This window comes from Coloeus monedula (genome assembly GCF_965178545.1).
Source record: "Coloeus monedula genome assembly, chromosome: 7".
Classification (NCBI taxonomy): Eukaryota; Metazoa; Chordata; class Aves; order Passeriformes; family Corvidae; genus Coloeus; species Coloeus monedula.
In genome coordinates this window covers 30,226,822-30,250,101 of record NC_138787.1, presented here as the reverse complement: position 1 = coordinate 30,250,101, position 23,280 = coordinate 30,226,822, and the positions used below count along the sequence as shown (strand labels likewise).

Genomic DNA, 23,280 nt, shown 5'->3' with positions numbered 1-23,280 from the left:
TGCAGTTATTGATCATTTTTTTCCGTCTCTCCGAGGATATAGATTTGTCTTTTACCTTAGAATATAAATAGTTGGTTGCATAATTGCAGTTAAACTGGTTCAGGTGTATTGTGAAATTGACTTGTACTAGGTTAACTGTTCAGTGCAGCATGAATTTTCCCCTTTTCTGTGAGATATACATCTTGAACTCAATAACTCACCCTTGCTTATCAATATAAATATGTTTAAAAATATGCTCAAGCCCTAAGTTCTGATCCAGGCCAAGGTTTTAAAAAATTCCAGTTTATTTTGGCTTAGACCCACAGGTAACATTAAGATTCCTCTTGCAATAACTTCCAGCCTGCAGATATGCAGAGGTTAAATTTATGTAAGGATGCTTTGAAACCTGGATTGAGAAAACTCAAATAAAAGGAAAGCATTTTTTATTGCCTTAAAATTCTGTTAATACAGGTTAATAAATAATCCAAATTTTGCTACAGCCACTGTAGTTAGATTACCTTACTATTGATTACACAAATACTGGAACCCAGAATAAGAGATTATATAGAAATAGTTTTACATCAAAGGTAGTATATTTCTTCCCATTGCCATCCAAATATGCTGAGAATTTGTACCTTTTCTAAGAAATTGGAACAGTTTCAATTCCCCTTAATCTTTAATGAAGAAAAGTGGGTTTTTTTAAACACAGATTTGGATGCTCATTTGAGTGTCTTTCTAATAAAAAATGAACCCTCAAGGGTAAGGGAATGTGGTGGGAAAAGCCTATATTCCTTTTCCTTTGTACAAAATGCATGTGGATATATAAAGTACTGTTTACATGCTTTGCTTACTATTTCTGGTCTCCCAGGCTGTGTTTCCCACTGAGCTGTGCATCTTATTACTTACTGTTTCCGAACATTCATGCATATTAAAAAAGGCAAAAAACAGAAAACTTATAAGTGGGATTATTGTGGTAGACTTTTAAATCTATCACCCTGTGTAACACCTTATCAAGAACCTGTTGAAATGACAGAGCGATCACTGTCCACCATAAAGGCTCCTGCTGGGCTTACACATTGTGCCAGACTATGACTCTGTGCAAAAATTTTTCTCTGTAAGACACCTTTCAGAAAATCATAGTTCTCTTTCATATTGTCTTACACAATTTGACCTGCATGAAACCAACAGCTGTGGTTAAAAAAATCGTGGCAGCTTTTGTAAGCTACGGCAAAGTAAACTAGATGTAAGGTCTGAAAAGAAGTCATCGAAATGTACCTGTGTTTTATCAAGCTCACCCATGGGAGCCGTAGGTAGGGCTCTCTGATGTCCCCCATGAACTGCCTTGGCATGGTCCAGGTGGGGGGAATTGAGTGCACCAGCAGAAGCTGATTGGGAAGGGAAAGGGACAGAGAAAATTAACTGCCCCGGGCAGAAGTTTTTAGTAACTGTTGACTCTTTTATTCCTTGTTTTCATTCTTAGAGATGAACCTACCCCTGCATGAAAGCAGTAAGAATTAAGAGTGACAAGGGAGCTATTAAATGGCTATAGGCGATTAGAGAGCATTAACATAATAGAGAGAGATCAGATCTCCTCTTTTTTCACATCCAGTTGAATAAGCTTGAGGATGCATAGATACATAATGAAGTCATGCCCTTATGCTAATGTCAGGCAAAATTTTCCTTAGGTTCCAGATTTCCTTTCTGGTGCCAAATGTGCTGTATTTTTATTGTCTGTAGTTTTGGCAGCAGAAATACCCTGCAGTGTTACGAAAGAGGATGTGTCAGCCAGAAGCACAGTGACTTGCACTATCTCAGCTGGGAGCTTTACCTCTGTCTTCTTCCTTTCCTTCTCTCCTCCTGCTTTGGGCTCTGAAGCGAGCGCTCCCTGAGGGTGTATGGATTTTGAACCCCAGCAGAGTTTGTGTGGTGAAAGGGACTTTGGAGGAATGAGGGAACACAAGCCCTAATCCTGGCCAGGGCTTTCTGTGCAGTTTGCTTATTTGTTTTCTCATCTTCTTCCCTACTATTTTACTGGTGTAAGTCATAGATTTTGTTCCTGATGTATGAAACTAGAAAGCACCTAGCTGTGGCCAGGGAATGTGAACTTCCATGGTTGTTGCACTTTTTGAAGCCACCCTTTTGCAAACAGTTCCTGGGTTTTTGTGTATGGTTTTCCTTTAAATATTTTACTGTCAAAAGAATTAGCCAGGTGTTTTCAAAAGGAAGTAAAATCACACAGTATCTTTTCGACGTAGATGGGAACAAGAGGTATTTGCTTAATTTCAAATGATCAGCATCCCATCTTTTCACTCCGAAATCAATTTAATTGCTGTTTTCCAAACAAGAGCTGTAAGGCTAAAATTGAAAGAGCCCTTAGATATATTAAAATAAGCTGTGAAAATGTAGAGCACTGCTATTTCATCATAAAATTGTGAAATGTTAAAGCATTCATCAGACAAACACTGAGTCAATGCATATTGCTATGTCATAAATAAACAACTAAAAGCATTTACAAGCTTCAGAAGAATTTGAAAATAGTTGACATTCAGGCTTTTTAATTTGGCCTCTGCATGATTGTATCAATCCCTTCTGAGAACATGCAATGATTTTAGAATAAATAACAGGACTAAAACAGAGTGTCTTGTCTTGTGTAAAACATCATTGAGAAACTAAAGCTGTCAGTAGGTAATTTTAATTTTTTCTAAGTCTAGAAATCCATAACATCAAATTTTAAGTAAAGGAAGAAAAATTACATTAAATGAGCCCCTATGGTTTCTTAATGAACAAATAGCATTTATGGGTTAGAACTAAAGTCTTTTTAATTGTTGCTGCTACATTAAGAAATATTTGATGATTTTTGTGATATTCTGATTATGTTGTTGGTACAAAATGCTACTGATTAACATATACTTCTAAAAAACAGTAACATAGGATTAGAGATCCCCTTTAAAATTTTTTTTTTTTTTAAAGTAAAGGGGAATGCTTGTGTTTTGAAGAAAGCCGGGGAGTTGCCGGGGAGTCAGACTTATTAGCCATATATTTACTGTATCCTTGATGACGCAGGTTTTTATAGGGATACTGGTTGCTTTAACCATGATAGCTTCTAGCTTTTGAGCTCTTATATACAACAGATTTTTGTATCTGTTGGTAAAGAAATGTCTTCACGTCTTCTGGGCTCCAAAGAACACCAGCAATACATAGGGAGATGTTTTTACTCCTTCCTTACAACAGGTATTGAGAAATCAGGTAATACTTCAAGGACTAAATCAAAGGGTATGTGCATTTTTATATGGTACATTTACAAGGATAGGAATGTTTTCAGAAAGCTGCTTTTCTGTCCCAGGACTAAGCTTTGAGTTTTCAATATTTCAGACTTAATGATCCATCTTAATGTTCTTCTGCATGATTACATTCATTCACCCCCAATGAAATAGCTCTTTAGTCTCCCAGAAACTTTTCTTGTATTGAAGCTCTATTCTTTAAAGTTTTTTACTACTCACATACCACAGACTTCTACTTTTTTAATACTTGCCATCCTAAGTTTCTGTTTAAGCACAGAAGTGGTCTTCATCCAGGAGGTCAGCATAAACCTATGCAGTGCTTAAATTTAGTGCAAGCACTACTATTTTTGTGAGATTTGTGCAGTGGTGAGGCAGGTTCTGGCCCCCTTCATTTCAATTGGGCAGCTTCCCTTACAAAGAGCGAGCACCGATCAGTAGCAATGGTGAGTTGGCTTTCATCCTTTAAGTCTGACAGTTTGCTCTTTTTGGAGTAGATGTCTGCACCCCAGTAAATCTTGATGTCCCTCACACCAGGGGGCCTCCTCACTACCATAGGATACATCTGCCTGAGATAACTTTAAAAATTGAGGCCTAAAATTTTTGGGTTTGTGATTCATATATGCAATTACTGTGAATTATTTGCTTGCTTCCATTTAATGTTTATGTAGCCCTGTGCAAGAAGGTGGTTTTATTCCAGTACCTGGATCTTTTATGTCTTCAGCACATATTTTGGAGGAGTTAGCATTGCTGAAAAATTCCTTATGGGAAATTATTTTGGTTTGCTTCTTCTGTAGTTGCTCACACATTTCTTTTTAATAAGCTGAGGCTGTTATACTGTATTGTCTTCCTTGATTATAAAAATCCATTTATTTAGACTACATGTAGAAGGCATGTGAGTGCAACAGAGCAAAGAGCCAGTTGTGAAGGATGTAGAGTGCTGCTCAGACTTAATGCTGTTTGTACCAGGGCTTTGGGAGAATTTCTGCTAGAACCACCTGGTCACTGTTAAATTTCGTGGGAGCTGGTTCTGCTCTTTTTCTTTTATCTGTCCTTCTCTGAAGACTTGAACTTTTCTGATCAGATACCAGGTCTGTTTCTTTGTTGGTCTAGAGCCACACCTCTGCTTTTGTTTTTCTTTCCCTGCGTTCCTCTTCCTGCATATCTGCCTTCTAGATTTGCAGTGTTATCAAGTATTTCAGTAAAAAAGAATAACAGGAACTTTTTTTTTAAGCATATTTTCATTGGTTTTTTCCCCTATGTCTCTTTCCTGTGTTGCTATTTTTTTTGGTTTTTCCTTTTCTTCCTTTCTTTGTCTTTTCTTCCTTTTTTTTTCATTATATGGATTTCTCCCACACTGTGAGACAAAGTTTCACTTTGAGGGATGAAGCAATTTCCTGCAAGGCATTAGAGCAGTGAAGGAGCATCTGCTGATATTGCTTAGTACAGCAGTTGTTTGAAGCTGTTTCTCTGAGTAAACATTACAAAACAGAGGGCTACAGCGAACCACAGGAGTTTACTTCTGTAGATGAGTTTCACCCAACTTCTTGGCTACTTTCTGTACAGCATTAGTCACTTCCAAGCAGGTGCTGTGGGAAGCCCTAAGACTGATCAGTGTGGTCTGATGGTGAATCCAGCGCTTCAGAGTTGTGCTTCCATAACACCAATCCAAATGGGTCTCGCTCAGGTCCCATATTTCCATTCTCACATGCATCAATGTCTCACTGCTCAATGCCAAGAAAAGACCTGCGACATGAGCCAGCGAGACAAGATTTTGGCTAGAAAAAGCTTTGCTAGAGAAGAGGAGAAACTTCCCATCCAGGCTGCTTCCAAATTTATGTTGAGCTCAAATTAGCCCAGTACAAACTTAACTTTTTGCCTCCAGGAGGTTCAGTGGGCTTGCTCAGTGAGATGCTGGCTTTTTTTCTAATCACTAATTTCATGAATTGTGGTTTTTCTCCAGCCTGGCACTTTCTGTTACTGTAAAACTATTTTGGATGTGCTTGATATTCCTTTGAAAATCTTGAAGGTAGGAATAAAGAAAATAAAAATATTTTCATGTGTGGACAGAATGCAGGGTTGGCATTTTAAAGGCAAGACGTAAGAGGTCTGAACACAAGCTAAACCAAACAGAAAGTGTATCCAAGTGACCAATAAATATTTATGACTTTTTACATTTGGTCATGATCACTGCTTGGGCTTCAGAAGTGTCTTAGCTCAGGTTTTTAGAGCACGAGTAGACTTCCTGGTCTAGTGTACCATATGGATCACAGTTAAATGGTCTCGTTTCATAGCCTCTGAATGCAAGACAGAGGAAACCACTGTGGCTACTGGAAACAACATATCATAGATAGATTTGATTTTCAAGAGTGAATTATTTAATTCCAAATTCCCTCAGCATTTGATTGTACAGCCTCAAAAGCAAAAAGAAATTTTAAAAGCCCTAATCCAACAGTGGGTTTTGTGATATATATTGATAACCTCAGGTTTTAGTCTTTACCATTATCAATCAATTGCCTAAGTGAAGTACAGGAGAGGAGTGTGGTGAACTCAAACCTATTGGATATTGACCATCTAACAATCTAAATGGTTTGTAATTTCTTACAGAGTTGCAAATCCTGTGCTGCTGTGAGTTGACATTTGTAACTCATCAATCATGACAATGGCAACTTGTAACATCCCCTAGGGCTTTTAGATTCATTTAGCAGTGATTAAAGGCATTGAATTTTTGGTTACAAGGTTTTGGGTTGCTTTGCCTTTTTTTTTTTTCACCTGAGCATATATACTTGGGGAAAATGAGTGTAATTTCTCAGTGATACTCTCTGATATCTGATAACAATGATTTAAGAGGATTCTCGGAAGGAGGACAGTTCCATTCCTATTTCTTGTCTTTCTGCTTGGAATACTGGTAAGGCAAAACAGCTGTATTGGGTGGTTTCAGTTATTTTTACCTTCTGAGAGCTGAAACAAAACCACTGTCTCGAAATCGTGTTGAGCCTAAGGCCTCAGTTAAAGTTTGTCATGAAAATTCCAGTAAGAGACCCCTTTTGTTCTCTTTTTGACTTCACAGAAAAGAAGAGCAGCAAGAAGGCAGAAAGTGCACAGGCTGCAAAGCTAAACAAGACTTTTGCACCCGTCTTCCTTAAAGGGCTGACTGACCTCAAAGTAATGGATGGAAGTCAAGTGATAATGACTGTGGAGGTATCAGGTGTGTTGCTATAGAATAGTATTACTTAAAAAATTAGAATCCTGCTGCAAAATGTGTGGCTTTTCCATATTTTTAGCAGGTGTCTTTGCATTTAGAAACAATATTTCTAGGAACCAGTTTTTTAAAAGCTTGGTTTGTCTAATCTGATCTTCAGTGAGGCTGAACACTGTCCATGGTTAACATGTTAACATGTTCTGTAGAAGTGTTTCTTAATTGCAATGATATAATGATATAAGTTTAATATGCATCCTCTTGTTGAAGTGGACTTGTAATAGCTTTTGTTGTGAAACAAACAGGATTAATGCTGCAGAAAGAGCAGTCCTGGTATGAACTTTGGTATCAGAAACTCTTAATAACCATCTTCATGGTGTCTAGAACTCATTCTCCCTCTCTTTTGTATTCATGCTTCCCTTATTCATTTGTATTTTAGCCATAATAAGACAATTCCACATTACTTAGCATTCAAAGAGTTAATAATAGAAATTCCTGAATTTTGAAGATGAAATTGCAGAATCAGGTGGCAAAAAAACAACCAGCCTTATTCCTTTTCTTAATTGACATATGGTGGGATTTTGTGTGTCTCAGATTTTTGTTGCTTCCTATTTTGTAGCTAACCCACCTCCTGAAATTATCTGGCTGCATAATGGGAAAGAAATCCAGGAGACAGAAGATTTCCACTTTGAGAAGAAAGGCAATGAGTACAGTCTGTACATCCAAGAGGTGTTTCCCGAAGACACAGGCAAATATACCTGTGAAGCCTGGAATGAAGTAGGAGAAAGTCAAACACAGGCTACACTGACAGTTCAAGGTATAAAGTTCCTCTTTGCCTTACAAAATGGTGAAAGAAAATTATTATTCTAATGTGCTGGAGGAATGTCTATTTAAAATACATGAGTGTTTATGAAGTTTGTTGCAAAGGACGCTCAGGTTCTCGCATCTGAATTAAAAAGGATATTGAGCAGAAGCAGATTTTAAAAAATCTTTTCACTCTGGAACATTATGTTACTATTTCAAAAATGCATTCCTGAGTCCTATTTCAGGGACAAAGCAAAACTTCTGCTAAGTGCAGCTTCAGATTATAACTATCAGGCTTACTTAACTATGGATTAAAGTAAACCTTTTAATATGTTTTTGTTTCTAATTAAAGCCCTTAGTATTTGGAAAAGCTGTCTAGGAGCTAGGTATCCTGGCTTTAATGTTAGCACTGTAGTGGTAGCAGGTAAGAAAGACACAATTTCTGCAGTCTGAGAACTACCTGCCAAAAATTTGGTTTTGAATCTCCTCACATGGCGTAAACCCCACAGGAAACACTCAAGTACCTACAAACTTCCTGTGATTGGGCATGCACTACCCTTGTGACAAGGACTTCTTCTAGTATTACTGAATATTGACATTTCCTCAAAGCCATTAATGAAAATTATTAGAAATCATTGTGAGACTTTTATTATTTTTAATGTAGAATATCTTATCTGCAGTGTTTGAGAGAGCTGTTTAGTCTGTTGTCACTGTCTGCTCTGAATTCAGACCTTCCTCTCTCCTCCAGTCTCCCCTGAGATCCAGCCTCAGGGTCAGTCTTCTATATTAAATGCAATTTTATACAGTTGTTAATGATGATTTATTACATGAGCTCTCAACTGCACAGCAGTCATAGTACTGTTACTTGCCCTTAAAGCTATTCCTACCCATATTGTCTAAGGACAAATCTCCAAGATTCCTTTTAGGGCATCTTTAAAGTCCCTTCATTTTGCTCTTAATATAAGCCTGGACTGAGCCAGTAAAGTGCCAAGTAAATGATTAATTTTAGTATGAACAAAAGTTACATCCAAAATTAAAGCCTGACTTATTTTCAGATTAAAAACTTATACCCTGCATGTTCAAAATAACCTTCCTTGCCTGTGATTGCTTTCTCTGAAATTAGTTAGCTTAGTGGTGACATTCAAGCTTGGCATTTTCTTCTGATTTGTAAACTGTGTTTGTAATCTACAGAACCTCAGGATGGTATTCAGCCCTGGTTCATTAGCAAACCGAGATCAGTGACAGCAGCTCCTGGGCAAAATGTCCTGATATCCTGTGCCATTGCTGGAGATCCTTTCCCCACTGTTCACTGGTTTAAAGATGGGAAAGAAATAATACCAGGAACAGCGTGTGAAATCCTGCAAAATGAAGACATCTTCACGCTGGTCTTGAGGAATGTGCAGTCTCGTCATGCAGGGCAATATGAAATTCAGCTCAGGTATGTTTGGTGTGAAATAGAAGGTTGTTCCCTTTGACCAATTAGCTTTATTTACCCGCAAGTTGGAACTCCCACCTGAAGGAGACAAGAGTTCCATCCTATTCATGTGAAACATTAGGGTACTGAAGGAACAGAATATTTCTGAGGGTTGAAAAGAACTAATAAAACTCCAAGAGAAAAGAGGAAACACTAGAAGAGTCAGAAAAAAAGGACAAAGCAATATGGTTTCTTTTTGGGATCCTGAAGAACAAAGCTTTGTGACAGCAGTATGGGAAGCAATTTCTAGCAAGGAAAACTACAATCAATGTCTTAAGTTTGGAACTATTGTTCATCATGTTTTGCATCTCTCTAGGTGTTTGTAAGGATGCCTCTTTCCATGGGAATAACCTGGCTTGGGAGGGCTGTTACATAAGATCCATACCTTTAAGGGGAAAAAGTGTTTCCTGGCCAGGTTTGAAATGTCTGAATTTTATATGCAAGTTTTAGTCTACTTTTGCTGATGTATCTTTGAAACAAGGCACCTTGATGCTTTGAACATCTTGTCATTCCTACAAAATCTGGAAGAGTTGTTTTGAATTTTTTTTTTTTTTTTTTATTCTGCTAAAATAACTGTCCTTTAAATGAAGAATCATAATTGCTGGCTCTTTACCTTGTAAAAAGTGTCACAGCATTTTCCACCTCCAATGGTGAAGACTACATATCGCCTATGTGGCTGTAGAAAACATAGTGTAAAACTTTAAGGTGATGTTATCATTCCAGGCTATTTACTGTGCATAGATGCAGTTGCTTTACTTGGCTAATGTTTGTGCCTTTCTTTATGAAAATTACCTAGTCATCATGGACATTTGAATGCATTACACTGGAAGAAAATTATCTGGTTTGCTCCACACACTAACTTTTTAGTCCAGGTGCAGTAGTCTGAATTGTCCTTTGCCGACTTGCAAATAAATTACTCATATCTTCTTAATACAAGGAGGGAGGGAATTTCTTAATAAACTCAAGCTATTTAGCTTGTAAACAATGAGTTTAATTTTTTATAGTTACAGTTTGTTTTCCAGCCAGTGTGGCCCAAATGATGGATATGTCACTGTGTAGATGCCTCCTAGCTCAAAAGCACGTTTCCATAGACTATCACAGGCAGACACTAACTAAGTTCAGTAGCATATTTTAGTATTTAAAGTCAGATGAGTCACTCACTTTTCACCAGAAAAGGGTGGCTTAGAAAGTTATAGGTGTTGAATATCAAGATTTCCTATAATAACGTTTTCCTACACTTAATTTCAAGTCTTATTAATAACATTTATATAGGTACAGCTGCATGTGCTATGACCTTCTTGCAAATCAGCTCTCCAGTAGATTTAGGCCCTTTGGAGTCTGCAGTAAGTTGTGAACTGGCTCATTTCAGAACTGGCTTGTTTGCAACTGGCCCAGGTCATCTGGGACATTCATAATGCTGATTTGTGCAGGTTCATGTCTACAGAAATCCTTGCATTTATGTTACTTTGGGGATCAGGGGTGTTTCTAGCACTCGGTACCTCTGGCAGGACTAGAAATGCCAGTTCAATTTCATTCAGGTCACCAACCTCAACAGGAGAGAGCAGAAACTGTGAGAATTGCTATCTTCTGCTGGCACATTTCCACACTTCAGTGTGTGTGTCCTGGGCATGGGCATCCTCTCTTATGATATGCCGGTGGTTTCACTTGAACTGAGAAGAGAATGAGATATTTCAGCAAAACTTCAGGGAGGGAAGAATGAAAGAGGATAAAGGAGAGCCAAGAGAGCTTTGTGGAGGATTTTGTTGGGACTGATGCAGGAAGTTGACCATAATGATCAGCTGTAGTTGGTGATCACTCAGGCCAAATTCATCACTGGAGACCTTTTTCCAAAGTGGAAGCCTGACAATATCGTAACTCTAGAATGTACACTTAGAAAATAAATTATTTCAGAAAATTAGCAAGGGAAGGAGAAAAAGTAAAGTTGTAGCTAGAAAGCAACACAGCAGATTACATGCTAGTTGCAGCTATTCCCTAATCCTTTCACTGGAGAAATAGCTGGGGATCTCACAAAGATCAGTGCATTCATGTTGGCTTTTTCTAATTCGTAATGAGTGAAGCTGTGCTGCAATTAGAGCAAAGGGAATGCTGATACCTCATTTTACCCTGCTGTCATTTGTAAAATTCCAGTTAATGTTCAGGGAAAGAAAGTCTTATGTTTTTAGGTACTGGTTATGTGCTATGAGTAGCAGAGAGGTAACAGCCTCAGGCATATCCAAGGAGCCAAAAGTCAGCTGTGTAACTTCAAGTTTGCAATAGTGTTACAATAATTTTCAGTACTAAATAGTCTTGTCTAAATAGCTGTTGAACTGGCTGCATTTGTCTTGAATATTTGATTGAGAATTGTTTATATATTCAGAAACAGTTTTAACAATATCTGAGAGGAAGAGAGCTGTGTTTCGTGTCTTTCTCTTAAAAACTCCTACAAAGTCCATTAAAAATATGGAATAACTGAGAAAATACAAGTCAATTCACTGAAGAGTTTATAGAGGATACAGTAGGCTATTTTTAAACATAATCATTTTCATTTCAAATGAAATGTGCACCTCCTTTTCACATATTAATTTTAGAAGCAGGTTACATAGCTGCTCTTAGGGAGTCATTCCTTCTCCAACTCTCTTAATTTAGTCTGGGCATGGTTTCCTACGAGTGTTATTTATTTTCCAATTTCCTTCTCCATTATTCTTAAGCTCTAAATTCTGTCCTAATACCTCCACAATTCTCCTTTTGTGTTGGGTGCTCACAAATTAAAACTGGTCTTAAAAATGTGGGTTTAACAAAAGATCTGTTTGTTTCTTGCTGGTTCTTTCTTCTTTAGTCAGAGTGGGCTCACAAGGACGGGGAGCCCAGTGTGATCCTAGTGTGATCCATCCGTGATTGCTCATTGGCTTTCTGTCTTACCATCCCTCAGCATTATTTAGAATACATCTTTGCTTTGCCTTTTACTGTTCAGCAGACTTCTAAGTCTGGCTTTTAGCAGAGTAGCCTATGATTCCTCTACACTTGCATCTTTCATTTTAATTGTCCTAATAATGTTTCATTGAGCCCGTTATGTCTCAGGCCTAGAGAAAGAGTGTTGCATAAATATTAAAAGAAGAAGAGATTCACCCAATACTGCAGTTCATCTATTGAAATTTGGACACTTTACAGCCTGCAAATCCTTAAAATGGAAAATAAAAATCCTTTTCCTTATTCATAAAAACATAGATATCTATTTTCCCTCCTGTTCTTTGCATCCTTCCAGTGATGCAGCTGCTGGTATCCTGTTATCCCTATATGACTTTTCTACATTCTTTCACTCAGAGTATACATCATAAATGAAGAGATAAACAAAAAAACCTGCAAGAACTGGACACAGACTCTGTTTGTTGAGCAAAACCTCTATCTTTATAGCAATACTCAACATGAGAGACCTCAGAAATCATCCTGCAGCTCCTTAAAGAAATCATCTGCTCTGTTAACCTTTGTCTTCTCAGACATTAAATATTTCTCTTCTCCCCTACTCCGTCTTCCATAAAAGTTTGGTTAGTGTTGATTAGTATTGATTTAGATATTTTGATAGTCTGCTTAAAATCAGGGAAAAACATTCAATTTACAAATCAGTGGTACCTTGAATACTCTGCAATTTAGGTTATATGAAAAGGACTCCTAAGATTACATTTCATTACACTCAACAGTAAATACAGTTCTGTCTTTCTTTAAAATTCAGTTTGCAAACCCTGTTTTCTCCTATCAACACATTGTCTATTTTTAGAGAAGAAAACCGTGACCCTTTCTTGTTCCATTCTCCCACTCAGTGCTGTAAAATGCAAATGAAATTATTGTTCTTTCAAGCACAAAAAGCTTTTGGCAAAACCCTCAAGTGAGGTAAATCAGCACATCCTCTTTGAAGCCAGTAGAGCTGCTCTGCTTTATATCAGCTAAAGTTGTGATCCAGTAGATTAGTTGCTTTCTTTGGGGCAAAAGCTTCATGGAGTCTGGACTCTCTGCATTTAACTCACAGAAAAGCTGCAAAACCTCCTTCTGAGGCTTTGCCATTACCTGCACTGAAGCACCAGCTAAAAGTAGGGATCAACTTATTTGCCCCTTTCAGTTCATTCTTGAAAAAATGTAATTTACTCTGCAATATTTATTTCACACTTGGTAGGCTGGTAGGAAATTTCAGTACATCCCCCCAGTATAATTACAAGTGCTTTTTTTCCTGTTCCTCCAGAGAGTGCTTCCTAGGGACATGCAGACAATAAGTCTCATCTAAGGTTCAGTGAAAATATTTGAGTAGGTTCTGCCAAGAAACTAGTATTTCAAGATATTTTGAACATAAAAGCCATTCCAGGGAAAACTGATCCCACAATAGGACACAGAGCTATTTTTAAAATTGCCTCAGGCTTTGCAGCTGGGGTTTTATTTGTTTTTGGTGGGCTTTATTATTATTATTCCTTGACATTTTAAAGATAAGTCTTGTGTATGAGCATTCTACAGAACAGTCCTGCAAAAGTCAACACTTCCAGGCACTTCTTCACAGCAAAGCTACTAAGCATAGGTTTTATCCATGTCTACTATTATTCCACAATAACAGAGCCACTAAGATCTGTCTGTGTCTAGGGTTTTGTTGATAAAATGCCAACACAGAGAACCTCAAGCTGCACCAGTAATATTGCTATTGCCCAGACTCAAAACAGCAGAGACGTGAAAGACTTGAAGATATTCCCATGTACTGCAAGGCTCTGTTTTTCCTAACTGCCCCTATGTATCTTTGTCTTACCTAGATTCTAAAATTGTGTAAATGTAAAAATATTTGCCGAGGTTCCAGAATTATTCTTGATTGAAATTGGTATCTAAATCACCCAATCCTTCTTAATTTTTCTTGGCTTGTTTCTCTTTTTCTATCCTGTGATCTCCAAGGTGGGTCAGTGTTTTTCACTTCACCTTTTTAGACACAGCCACTGAATTCAAAGATGAAAGTATGTTCTCCCTACTCCTAAAATCATCAGTTTGATTTCACTGGGAACAGGACTTGCCCTAGGAATGCTACACTTTTGAGCAGACACAGACTCAAGGTTTGTGTCCACTAGTCTGGTTTTCAGCCATTCACTTGAATCAGTAATCATAAGATCAAAAAAACTATTTTTTGAATCATTTTTCCATCTAGGTACTTGTATGTCCCACTGTTGCCATAATTTGTAAGTGCTTCCCAAGGTTTTAAAAATAGAAAGAACAAAATGCTCTCCTACTTTCTTCCCCCCTCCTTTATTTTTCAAACCCTGTGAAAAATAGCTTACTTTAGAAGGATTTACTTTGCCTGCCCTATTTGCTTCTTTGCATATGCGAAGAATTTGCAGAGGGAAGGATGCATTGCAGAAATGGGTTCTGCAGAAATGCTACCATTCTTCACAGTGGTCAGGACCACATTCAGTATCCCTGAATTCCTCTCCTGGGATAGTGCTGTCTCTGTTACTTCAACCTCTCCCACTAGTGACACAATTCTTGTGGACAAATATTTTTTGCCAGACAGTCATGACAGAAGCTGAGCAGGGCTACCTCAACATTTAATGTACTCTGCAAATTGTCTATACTTAAACATGCATGGCTTGTCCTTTGTCAACTTTGGACTGGTTTCAAGTCCTGAACAGGAGGGATCTTCAGGTAAGCCAACAGCCTGTTAAAGCCTTGCAGCACTGGTGAATGAGCAATTCCAGAGTGTGTCTTCTGTCCTTAAAAACTTTGGAGAAGCAGGGAAAAAAACTTCGTGACTTCCTATAGCCATAAAAGGGCCTGGTTTGAAATGCATTATTTGAAAACAACAGGTTTGCAGCAATGTTGGTACCCTGCCATAACTTTATGCCAAACAGTATGTTGGGAGGGGGGGACATGCTATTTTTTTTATTTATCTTTCCATTTGTCTTTATTTCTGTCTGTTTCTCTTGCTTCCAAATGGAGGCCACCCATAAGAGTAAGAATGGCATGTGTCCAGTGCAGGGCTGAGTTAAATACTCTCTGCATTGACTTGGATCCTCTCCTGCCCTTTGGACAGTTTCTGTTTGGTACTCAGATGTTATCTAGTTTTTTTGTATTGGAGGAAATGAGGGTTGTGGCTTTCAATGCTGTCCTCATTGATTGCCTTCAATAGCAGTTTGTAGTGTACATATTCTGACTGGTTTCTTGTTGTTAGTGGTCTTAAGGTCAAATAAGATATATTTCCATCTGCAGGGCCTTTATTTTGAAATCCAGCTATTTTGATCAAAGCCTCCAATTCTTTGTAGTTTTCATATTAGGCTGATCCACTGTTTCTTTTCCTGAAGCAATAGAAATCAAGGGAAATCTGTCTGAGAAGGTGATGGCACTAATTGCTCCTATAAAGACAAAGCTTTGTGTTGAATCTGTGATTCTGTGATCTGTGTTAATTATCTTGCCTTTGCTGCAAGTTAAAAATGGGTGAAATTATAGGGTTTTCCTCACCCAAACAGTACCATATCTAGGAAAGTATTTCCATGCTGTATTTAAAAACCAGGCCAGACAATATATTTATGGCAAGCTGATAGTCCTGAGTCCATGTTTTAAACTTCAGGGCTAAGTGGACTTGAAGGTGCTCTTATCTAGCAAGTTCAAAGCAGAACACAGCTGGGAAAACCTGCCTCTCTTTCCTTCCTCCCCTCCAACACACATGTGTTTTGCTCATGTCCAGGAAATGTTTTCAGTAGCAAAAATTATTTTTGTTCAAAAAAGACAAATAATCCAGGACTTTCTAGTCCATTTACAAGCTTATACTTAAACTGGGAAGGACAGACGTGTGCTCACTAATAAAAGATAACTCTAGTCCTCAATCAATTCAAGTCTGGTTTTTTAATAGCAGTCAGGGGAATGGTGGCAATAGTTACACAACTGCTGCCCTGGGGGAGTTAAATTTTGCTTTTGGCATCTCCTGTGTTAAGCAGAGAAGAGCTGTTTGGGGCTAAAAGAATGATATATATCTGCTGGAGGGAGGGAGCTGCAGGGGAGCGGGGAGCACTTTAAATGAATTCTTTAATGGGAGCCCTTTCCAGAAGGCATCCGTGGTATTCCTCTGCAAAAGGAAGAATAAGTACTCAGCACCATATATGGTGACACTTTTATGTTTTTTAATATAAACATGTACAGGCTGGAGCAATCCATGTAGATGGGTTTTGCTGATTGGCTGGGCCAGAGGGGAGGGAAGGAAATGAGACCCTGTTTTTAATATCTTAACATTAGCAAACTTAAGAGCTGGGGTTTGAATAAATAAACAGTAGGCAGAGTTGGAAAGATTTTCAGCTTTGCAAAATAGCCCTTTCCTCTGTCTTGATTTTCCAGCTTTTGTATTTATTTTCCTTTAGCTTGTTTGTTTGCAGCTGCTTCATTCTGTAAATTGCTTTGAATTTTGTTCAGGGAGTATGTTGTTCCCAGTGCAGATAGCAACAGATCAGTAAAAGCTATTTGAGTTAGCTTGGCTCCAAATATAAGGGGACCAAATCCAATCAGTCAATCCCCACAATGCTGGGCACAGAAAACAAGAATGCCACACTGGGTTTGAGCTGCTCTAGTGCAATACACAATCACTTAGCTCAGGCAAGTTGCAGAGGAAGAAACCCCTGTTTTTCTGATTTCACTTAAATATTTCAGGAACCAAGTTGGAGAATGCAGCTGCCAGGTGTCTCTGATGCTGCGGGAGAGTTCAGCTTCCACAGCAGAAATGCTCAGAGAGTGAGTATTTTTCCCAGGGACTTGCATGGGTGGGTTCTATTTTTTGCTCCGTTAATTCCCTGCCCTTACAGACCCAGGCTGGCTGCTGTTCAACCTAATCCCCAAATGTGACCTAACAAATTGTTTTCATCATACAAGCTAAGCACATTTTACCAAGCCAGAGTGGAGAAGATCTTTTTTGTTTGTGCCCTTATATGGCTCCTGAAGTCATCATTGATGCAATAAACTAATGGAGTATGCTCCTCTAATCAACCTCCCCTTCTATAAACACATTTTGTTCCTGCTCTGAGATTGTTCCCTGACATTTTTAAACCAGCCCCTTTCCTGGCTCTCTTTCTTTTCTTTTTCGGATCATAGTGGGAGGGAATCAGCCAGCTCTGGAGAGCAAAGAGATGGTGGAGATCATGGTAAACTAACATTTGGTAGAACAAGTGGCTTCAAAAAGAACAGCAGTGTAACCAGAGTAGCTGAGGAAGAGCAGGAAGACGTCCGAGGCGTGCTGAAGAGGCGAGTGGAGACTCGGGAGCACACAGAGGAGAGCCTGAGGCAGCAGGAAGCTGAACAACTTGATTTCCGTGATATTTTAGGCAAGAAAGTCAGCACCAAAAGTTTTTCTGAGGAGGAACTGAAAGAAATCCCAGCTGAGCAAATGGACTTCCGAGCAAACCTGCAGCGGCAGGTCAAACCCAAGACCTTGTCAGAAGAGGAGAGGAAAGTCCATGCTCCCCAGCAGGTGGACTTCCGCTCTGTGCTGGCCAAGAAGGGCACCCCAAAAACCCCATTGCCAGAGAAGGCACCACCTCCTAAACCTGCAGTTACAGATTTCAGGTCTGTGCTGGGCTCCAAGAAAAAGCCACCTGCGGCGAATGGCAGCGCTGGCACCCCAGCACCAAATGCTCTCACCAACTCTGAAGCCCAGAATGCAACCCCCAATTCTCAAGCCCCTGTTGCCAAACCAGCAGTGAAAAAAGAGGAGAAGAATGACAGAAACTGTGAACATGGGTGTGCAGTGGTGGATGGCGGAATAATTGGGAAAAAACCTGAAAACAAAGCACCAGCAAGCAAACCACCAGCAAGCAAAGGAACAGCACCCTCCTTTACAGAGAAGCTTCGGGATGCTCAAGTAGCTGATGGTGAAAAATTGGTCTTACAATGTCGGATTTCCTCTGATCCTCCTGCAGCTGTCACCTGGACTCTAGATAGCAAAGCCATCAAATCATCAAAGTCCACTGTCATCTCCCAAGAAGGTAAATTAATTGCATTACAAGCCAGCTGGATGGCACGCTGTTATATCTGGCTCTTGATTAATAATATCTAGTTCATTAAAGGTAATGCAATACTTTATTTAAGTCCTGTGCCAGTAACTATTCCCAGATGCAGCTTTCTTGTTATTTCAGTGGAGTACACAAGGAACAATATTGTTTGACATTTCTTGCAGATTCCCCTTTAACAGCCTGCAGATGTAAATTTTATAAAGTTGAACTTCTTGCATTTTTAACTGCTGTTTACATTGCTAATGCTGTTTAAGGAGCTGGTACATGCTGCTTATTTAAACTGAACTTTAAGGATTTAGAACATTGAAAACCTAATAATATTATTTCTGGTTTACAAACTCTAATTTAATTCTTCTGTATGTTTAGTATTTCAGGCTTTTTATTGCAATAGGAAACACAGAAGCAAAGAGGGGTTGTGTCATAGAAAGAAATTACTACAAATACAAGTTAAGGTCAGAGTTGAGAACAGATTTCCAGTGTATTTAATGCCCCACTACAGATGCTCCTATTGCCGTTACAAGCACTGAAATATTTGAACTCCACTGTCTTGGTGACTTTTAAGTAACTTCAAAACTGTGTAGAATTTGGTAGAAGTCACTAGAGGAAATACTTATTGTTTTCAAACTGAGTGTTCCTTTATATTTCAGATTTTGGATGATCAAACCCTACTAGACTGGGTTTTTTTGCATTAATGTTGTATCTAGACAAAATATATTTTCCTTGGCACAAAAATAGGAAGGAAGGACAATTGATAGCACAAAAAAACTTCTTTACTTCATATGTGCTCCATAAAACACTGAGGGAATCGTCTAAGAATGGTATCCTCTAGTGTATTGTAGCAAAAAAGTTCATGTTCACAGTACGAATTACAGCTTGACACAGGGGTCTGCACTCTTACTTTTGAATCTTCCTTCATTTAATCCAGGCTATTTTTAGTGTTACCAAATGAGATCCAAATTAATATGCAGAATAGTTCAGCACAACCAGTGAATCCTTTTGCAGTGTTCCAAGCAGAGTACCACAAGCATTCTCCTGAAGTGGATGCAGTCAGAAACAGCATTGTTTTCAGAAAGGGTTGGGGTACTCAAGTAATGCATTAAGGAGATACTAAAATAAGTAGATGGAGAAAGGGAGATGGTAGCAAGTGCATTGTGTCTGGTCTGTGTCTGAAGTAGCAAAATGTTTTTATTTTGTGAGTACATGTTGATTTTCACCCAGGGGAACTCCATAGAATAAGGATAAGTGTCATGTACATGAGGAAACATTGGCTGGTGGAAATGCCATTCATATGAAAAGGACTGACAGAATCAGTCAGTTTAGCTAGCCTTATGGTGGAAGCAAGATTTCAAGGCTTTTCTTGGAGTTGCCCAGAGTGGAAAAGAAATTATACATCCCCAAGTTCCATGACTCCTGTCAAATTACATCAGATAGACAGCATCTCTGTACCAAAGCTTCTGAGTTTTGGTGTTATGGTGCTGCAGAAAAGCCTCCTAAAGTCCCGAAGCTTTGATGTTACGGTGCTGCAGAAAGCTGTTTTCTTGACTGAAATAATCTGAGTAATTGATTGTTATAATCCCCCAACTCATATTCACTTTATAAAATGGTACTGTGGAGCTGCAAATCTGGGGTAGCTGTTCATGGTGACATGATCCTCATGTCCAGAAATGCCCTGCCACCTGCCTGAGCAGGGAATGAGACTTTTCCCATCCAGTTTGTCTGGGCTGGGTGATGGTCCAGGGTGTCACACACTAGCAGTGCTGTCCACTGAGGTCAGGATCAAAGGTCAGCACTGCATAAGGAATCTACTGTTCCAGGACAGCTTCTTGCAGGGGGTGCAGACACTGTCCTTGTGTTCCACTTGTACCTGCACTTTCACACTTGTATCGTGCTGAGCAGTCAGTGTTATCAGTACTTCAAAGTCAGGCTTTCTTTGGCACATATTTGCAGAGGATCTTAGGAAGAATTATTACACAGGGATGTAAGTTTTTTCCTTTAATGGAAAGACAAGGAATGAGGATTAGAACTATTTTTTTTTAAACCTCATTACATACCCTCTAGTACACTGAGAGGGTGCATTGCATTATGGTCTATTGGGTTTTTATCCTGACAGTACCTGCTAGCTTTGGCACTCGGAGAAGAATGTGTTGCTGCTGTAGGATGCTTTCATGCCAACTGTTAAGTAATTAACTAGGTATGCATGATACTTTAAGCAAGTTCCAGATTTCATAGAGATTCAATTTTCACTTTTTCCCTAATTAGGACCACATACATACTTGAGGGAGCCAAGGGAGGAGAAAGAACAACTGGAGTAACAGACTAGAACTGAGAAACTGCAAATTCATTCAGTATCAGGAAATACTGTTCAATAGGGAAACTGTATGGATTAGTCTCATAGATAGTGTTTGGTGCAGCTTTAAACACAGAGAGCAACAGTAACACTGGATTGCAGTACACAGCAGGCCAAAGCCAAAGTCCCAGTGTCCATCCTTTGCCCCAAACACTGAAAATCCAACTTTGTCACTCCCACAGGTGTCATTCCTTCAGCAGCAGTGCCTTTGGCAAAGCTTGGAGCAGCATTTAATGGGCCATGGAGATAATGCTCTAGTGTCACCTTCAGCTGAAAGAAGGTTGAGTCTGTGGGGAAGAAGAGGAATTCAGAGCAAACAGACCTAGCTAACCTTAGTGGGTTTAGGTCTTGCAAAGCCATTTTTTATTTCTTTGGTGTGATCTTGCTCCTCTTGTGTTCAGCAACAAAATCCACTATGGAAGAGGATAGACTAGATCTGTTCTTAGCTATTTCACCGACTGCTTTTGTGCTGCTCTGATGTTTGATGGTGACCACGGGAGGGGGGTTTTCAGATTCTCCAGAGGTATTTCACAATAACTTATGTGTTCTTAATGAGTTGGATACTGGAAAATTCTCTATCTAGTGTAATGCATGTCCATCTGCTTCTTAGCCACACTACTAGCCCATCTTAGTATGGAATACTGTCCCACAAACTTGTTAGTGTAACTAATGCATGAACCTCCAGAATGCCATGTGTTTGTGGTTTGGAAATTGAATTATTCCTCTCTGTCATTCCCAAAAGACAGGAGAAAAAAAAAAAAAAAAAGGGCAAAAAGAGACAGCAGATTGCTCATTTCCTGGTGCCAAATAAATTGTGAAGATAAATACATAAAATCCAGCTTCAGGAACATGTGGTTAAACAGTGGCATATTTGGCCAGGAAGGTCAAACTTATGTGTGTAACAAGTTGACAGGACAGGCAAACTATGTAAAACGATGTCCCTTTGTCATTCACTGAAAATAACTTTCCTTGGCATATTTGTCCTAGTTGATAGTGAGGCTGTTAGAAACAATGCTGTTCACAGGTCTCCTCTGTGCTTGCAGAGCCTGACTGACACTAAATTGGCCACCCAAGGCAGTTTAGCCACTGGAGTGCAGGAGAAGGGAGAGTGTTATCCATGCTTCTGTACCATTGGAGAAGCCTGCATACAAACACCAGCATCAGAATAGTCTCTGACTAGTAAGGCTTTTGCCAAAAGAAAAGCTAAACCCTGCTCCAAAGAAGACCTTCATCTGCAGGCATATTTATGCAGTACTTGTGCTGTGTTCTGGTAGTTCATCTGGGGCTTGCAATGTATTCCATTATTACAGGGTTAAATTTAGTTGGAAGTCAGAATCTGGGCAGCATTATCCTCTATGTCACAATCACAACAATAGCTAATATCATGTCACATTCCTTCCATTTTCATTTCAACTATTTTCCCTTTGAAATCATGAACATCAGTACACTTGTTCTTCCATTCCTTTTAACAGCTCCCTAAATAGTACTCTGTTGGTTGATTGGCATGATTTTTTGCCTAATGTATCATTTTTATTATAAAGTGAACTCTTGCACTGTTTTTCTGACATGGTACAATTTAATTAATGGTTTGATTTTATATTTTCCTTCTTTTAAACTTGTCAGAGTGCAATTATCTACATTCCTGAGATAGATAATAATGTGCTTTTTGCCCATGAAAGATCAAAATAAATTGTTACTAACAATAAAAAGAGGGTACTCATAAATTAGAGCATTATATGGTATGGGGTAGATGATGCATGGTTAAGAGGCACTTTAATATGAGAGACTTCTTTGTTTGAAGTTGTGGGGGGCTTTTTGTTTGGAAAAACGTTTTTAAGAAGGCTCTAGCAGACACTGCAGTGAAGTTAGACATATAAGGACTGAGTAGAACAATTTTCCTCACACGGTGAACTCTCTAGAGCAGGACCCATTTTGTTTTACACTTGTATAGCACTGGCCCAGCAGGGCCCCGTGCTACTGTCCTGCTGTGTGACTCACTCTTGGACAGAAAATCCATGGAGAAAGTTCTTGCATGGTTCCAAAAGTTGTTCCATAAGATGGTAGTGAAAGGGCTTTGCAAGCCAGCATCCTTAGTAAACTGGTCAGCTGAGGTATACAGTGAATACAAGCCAAAACTGGCAAACTTGTAATTTTTAAAGTCAGCTTGGTCTGCTATGTTTGCATAGATTTATTACTATGTGACTATATAGATGGAAGAGGAACTGTCTAATATAGTCTCAGGTAGCAGTGATGGTGTCGTTTAGAAAATGCCCTGACTTCGTATTGCTTTGTCTAAGCCAGCATTTTTTTCTTCCCAAGTTTCTTGGCAGCATAGCGATTTGGAAATCTTATTAGCAATAATGCCTTAACAACTTTCCTGTGACTTAACATAACTCCTAAATCTTCCTATGAGTTGTGCAAGTCTGTGTCTGTCAGTCTAACTAGGATCTGCCGTGACTTTTTTGTTTTCTTTCTAATTAACTTTGAGCAAGAATTTGGTGTGTAATTAACATGACTTTATGTACTGCTGAAAGTAGATGGATTTTGCACCTTACAAAAGCTTCTTCAGAACGTCTAAGTCTAGGGAGATCATCATTTCTGACACAACACCATGTTTTTCACAGGCCACATTTCCCTCTTTCATTTATGTCTGAATCTATCTTCTTCCAGAAAATGCATGTAGTGTGAATTTAAATACAGCAAAAGAGAGACATCTGCTATAACCACTGGTAATTTATTGCAATGTCTAACTCTTCTAGTAAGAGTTTTGTTACTAAATCAAGAAACAAAACAATGCCTTATTTCTGACTGGATAGAATGGCTTTGACTCTTGTAACCAAGATATCGTTCTCTTTTTTTTTTTTGAAATTTGACAAGTCAAGCTGTTACTAACTTTTTCTGCATGGTGTGCTTCATCCAGCCCTTGGAGGCTTGGGTTTGTTTTGATTGGTTTTCTTTTCAATACCTCCTCTCCAGTTGCTGTTTGTTGGTTTATTATCCTGTTATAAAACAGCAGCAGAATCATGTGTGGGTATCAGCATCAGTGAGATGGAGGTCACCTTCCTGTTGCTGCCCTTACTGGAGGTTATTGGTCATCTTCCTACCTCACAGTGTCGGAGCTCATGTTTGCCATTTCTCTGTTCAACCTTTAAACCTTCTGAGTATTCAGCATCCCTTGCTGCCATCATTGC

The 23,280-nt window shown here is 38.9% G+C and overlaps 1 protein-coding gene across 2 annotated transcripts in view; it reads left to right on the top strand.

The window, feature by feature from the left end:
• Positions 1 to 23,280, top strand: part of MYLK (myosin light chain kinase) — a gene marked incomplete at its 5' end in the record, with an annotated part of 140,828 nt that overhangs the window by 50,446 nt on the left and 67,102 nt on the right. For both annotated transcript variants that reach the window (XM_082284670.1, XM_082284671.1), the window contains 5 exons: positions 6,328 to 6,465; positions 7,076 to 7,273; positions 8,452 to 8,698; positions 16,388 to 16,468; positions 16,826 to 17,715. In XM_082284670.1, coding sequence (XP_082140796.1) covers positions 6,328 to 6,465; positions 7,076 to 7,273; positions 8,452 to 8,698; positions 16,388 to 16,468; positions 16,826 to 17,715 — 1,554 coding nt within the window. The remainder of the gene's footprint in view (positions 1 to 6,327; positions 6,466 to 7,075; positions 7,274 to 8,451; positions 8,699 to 16,387; positions 16,469 to 16,825; positions 17,716 to 23,280) is intronic.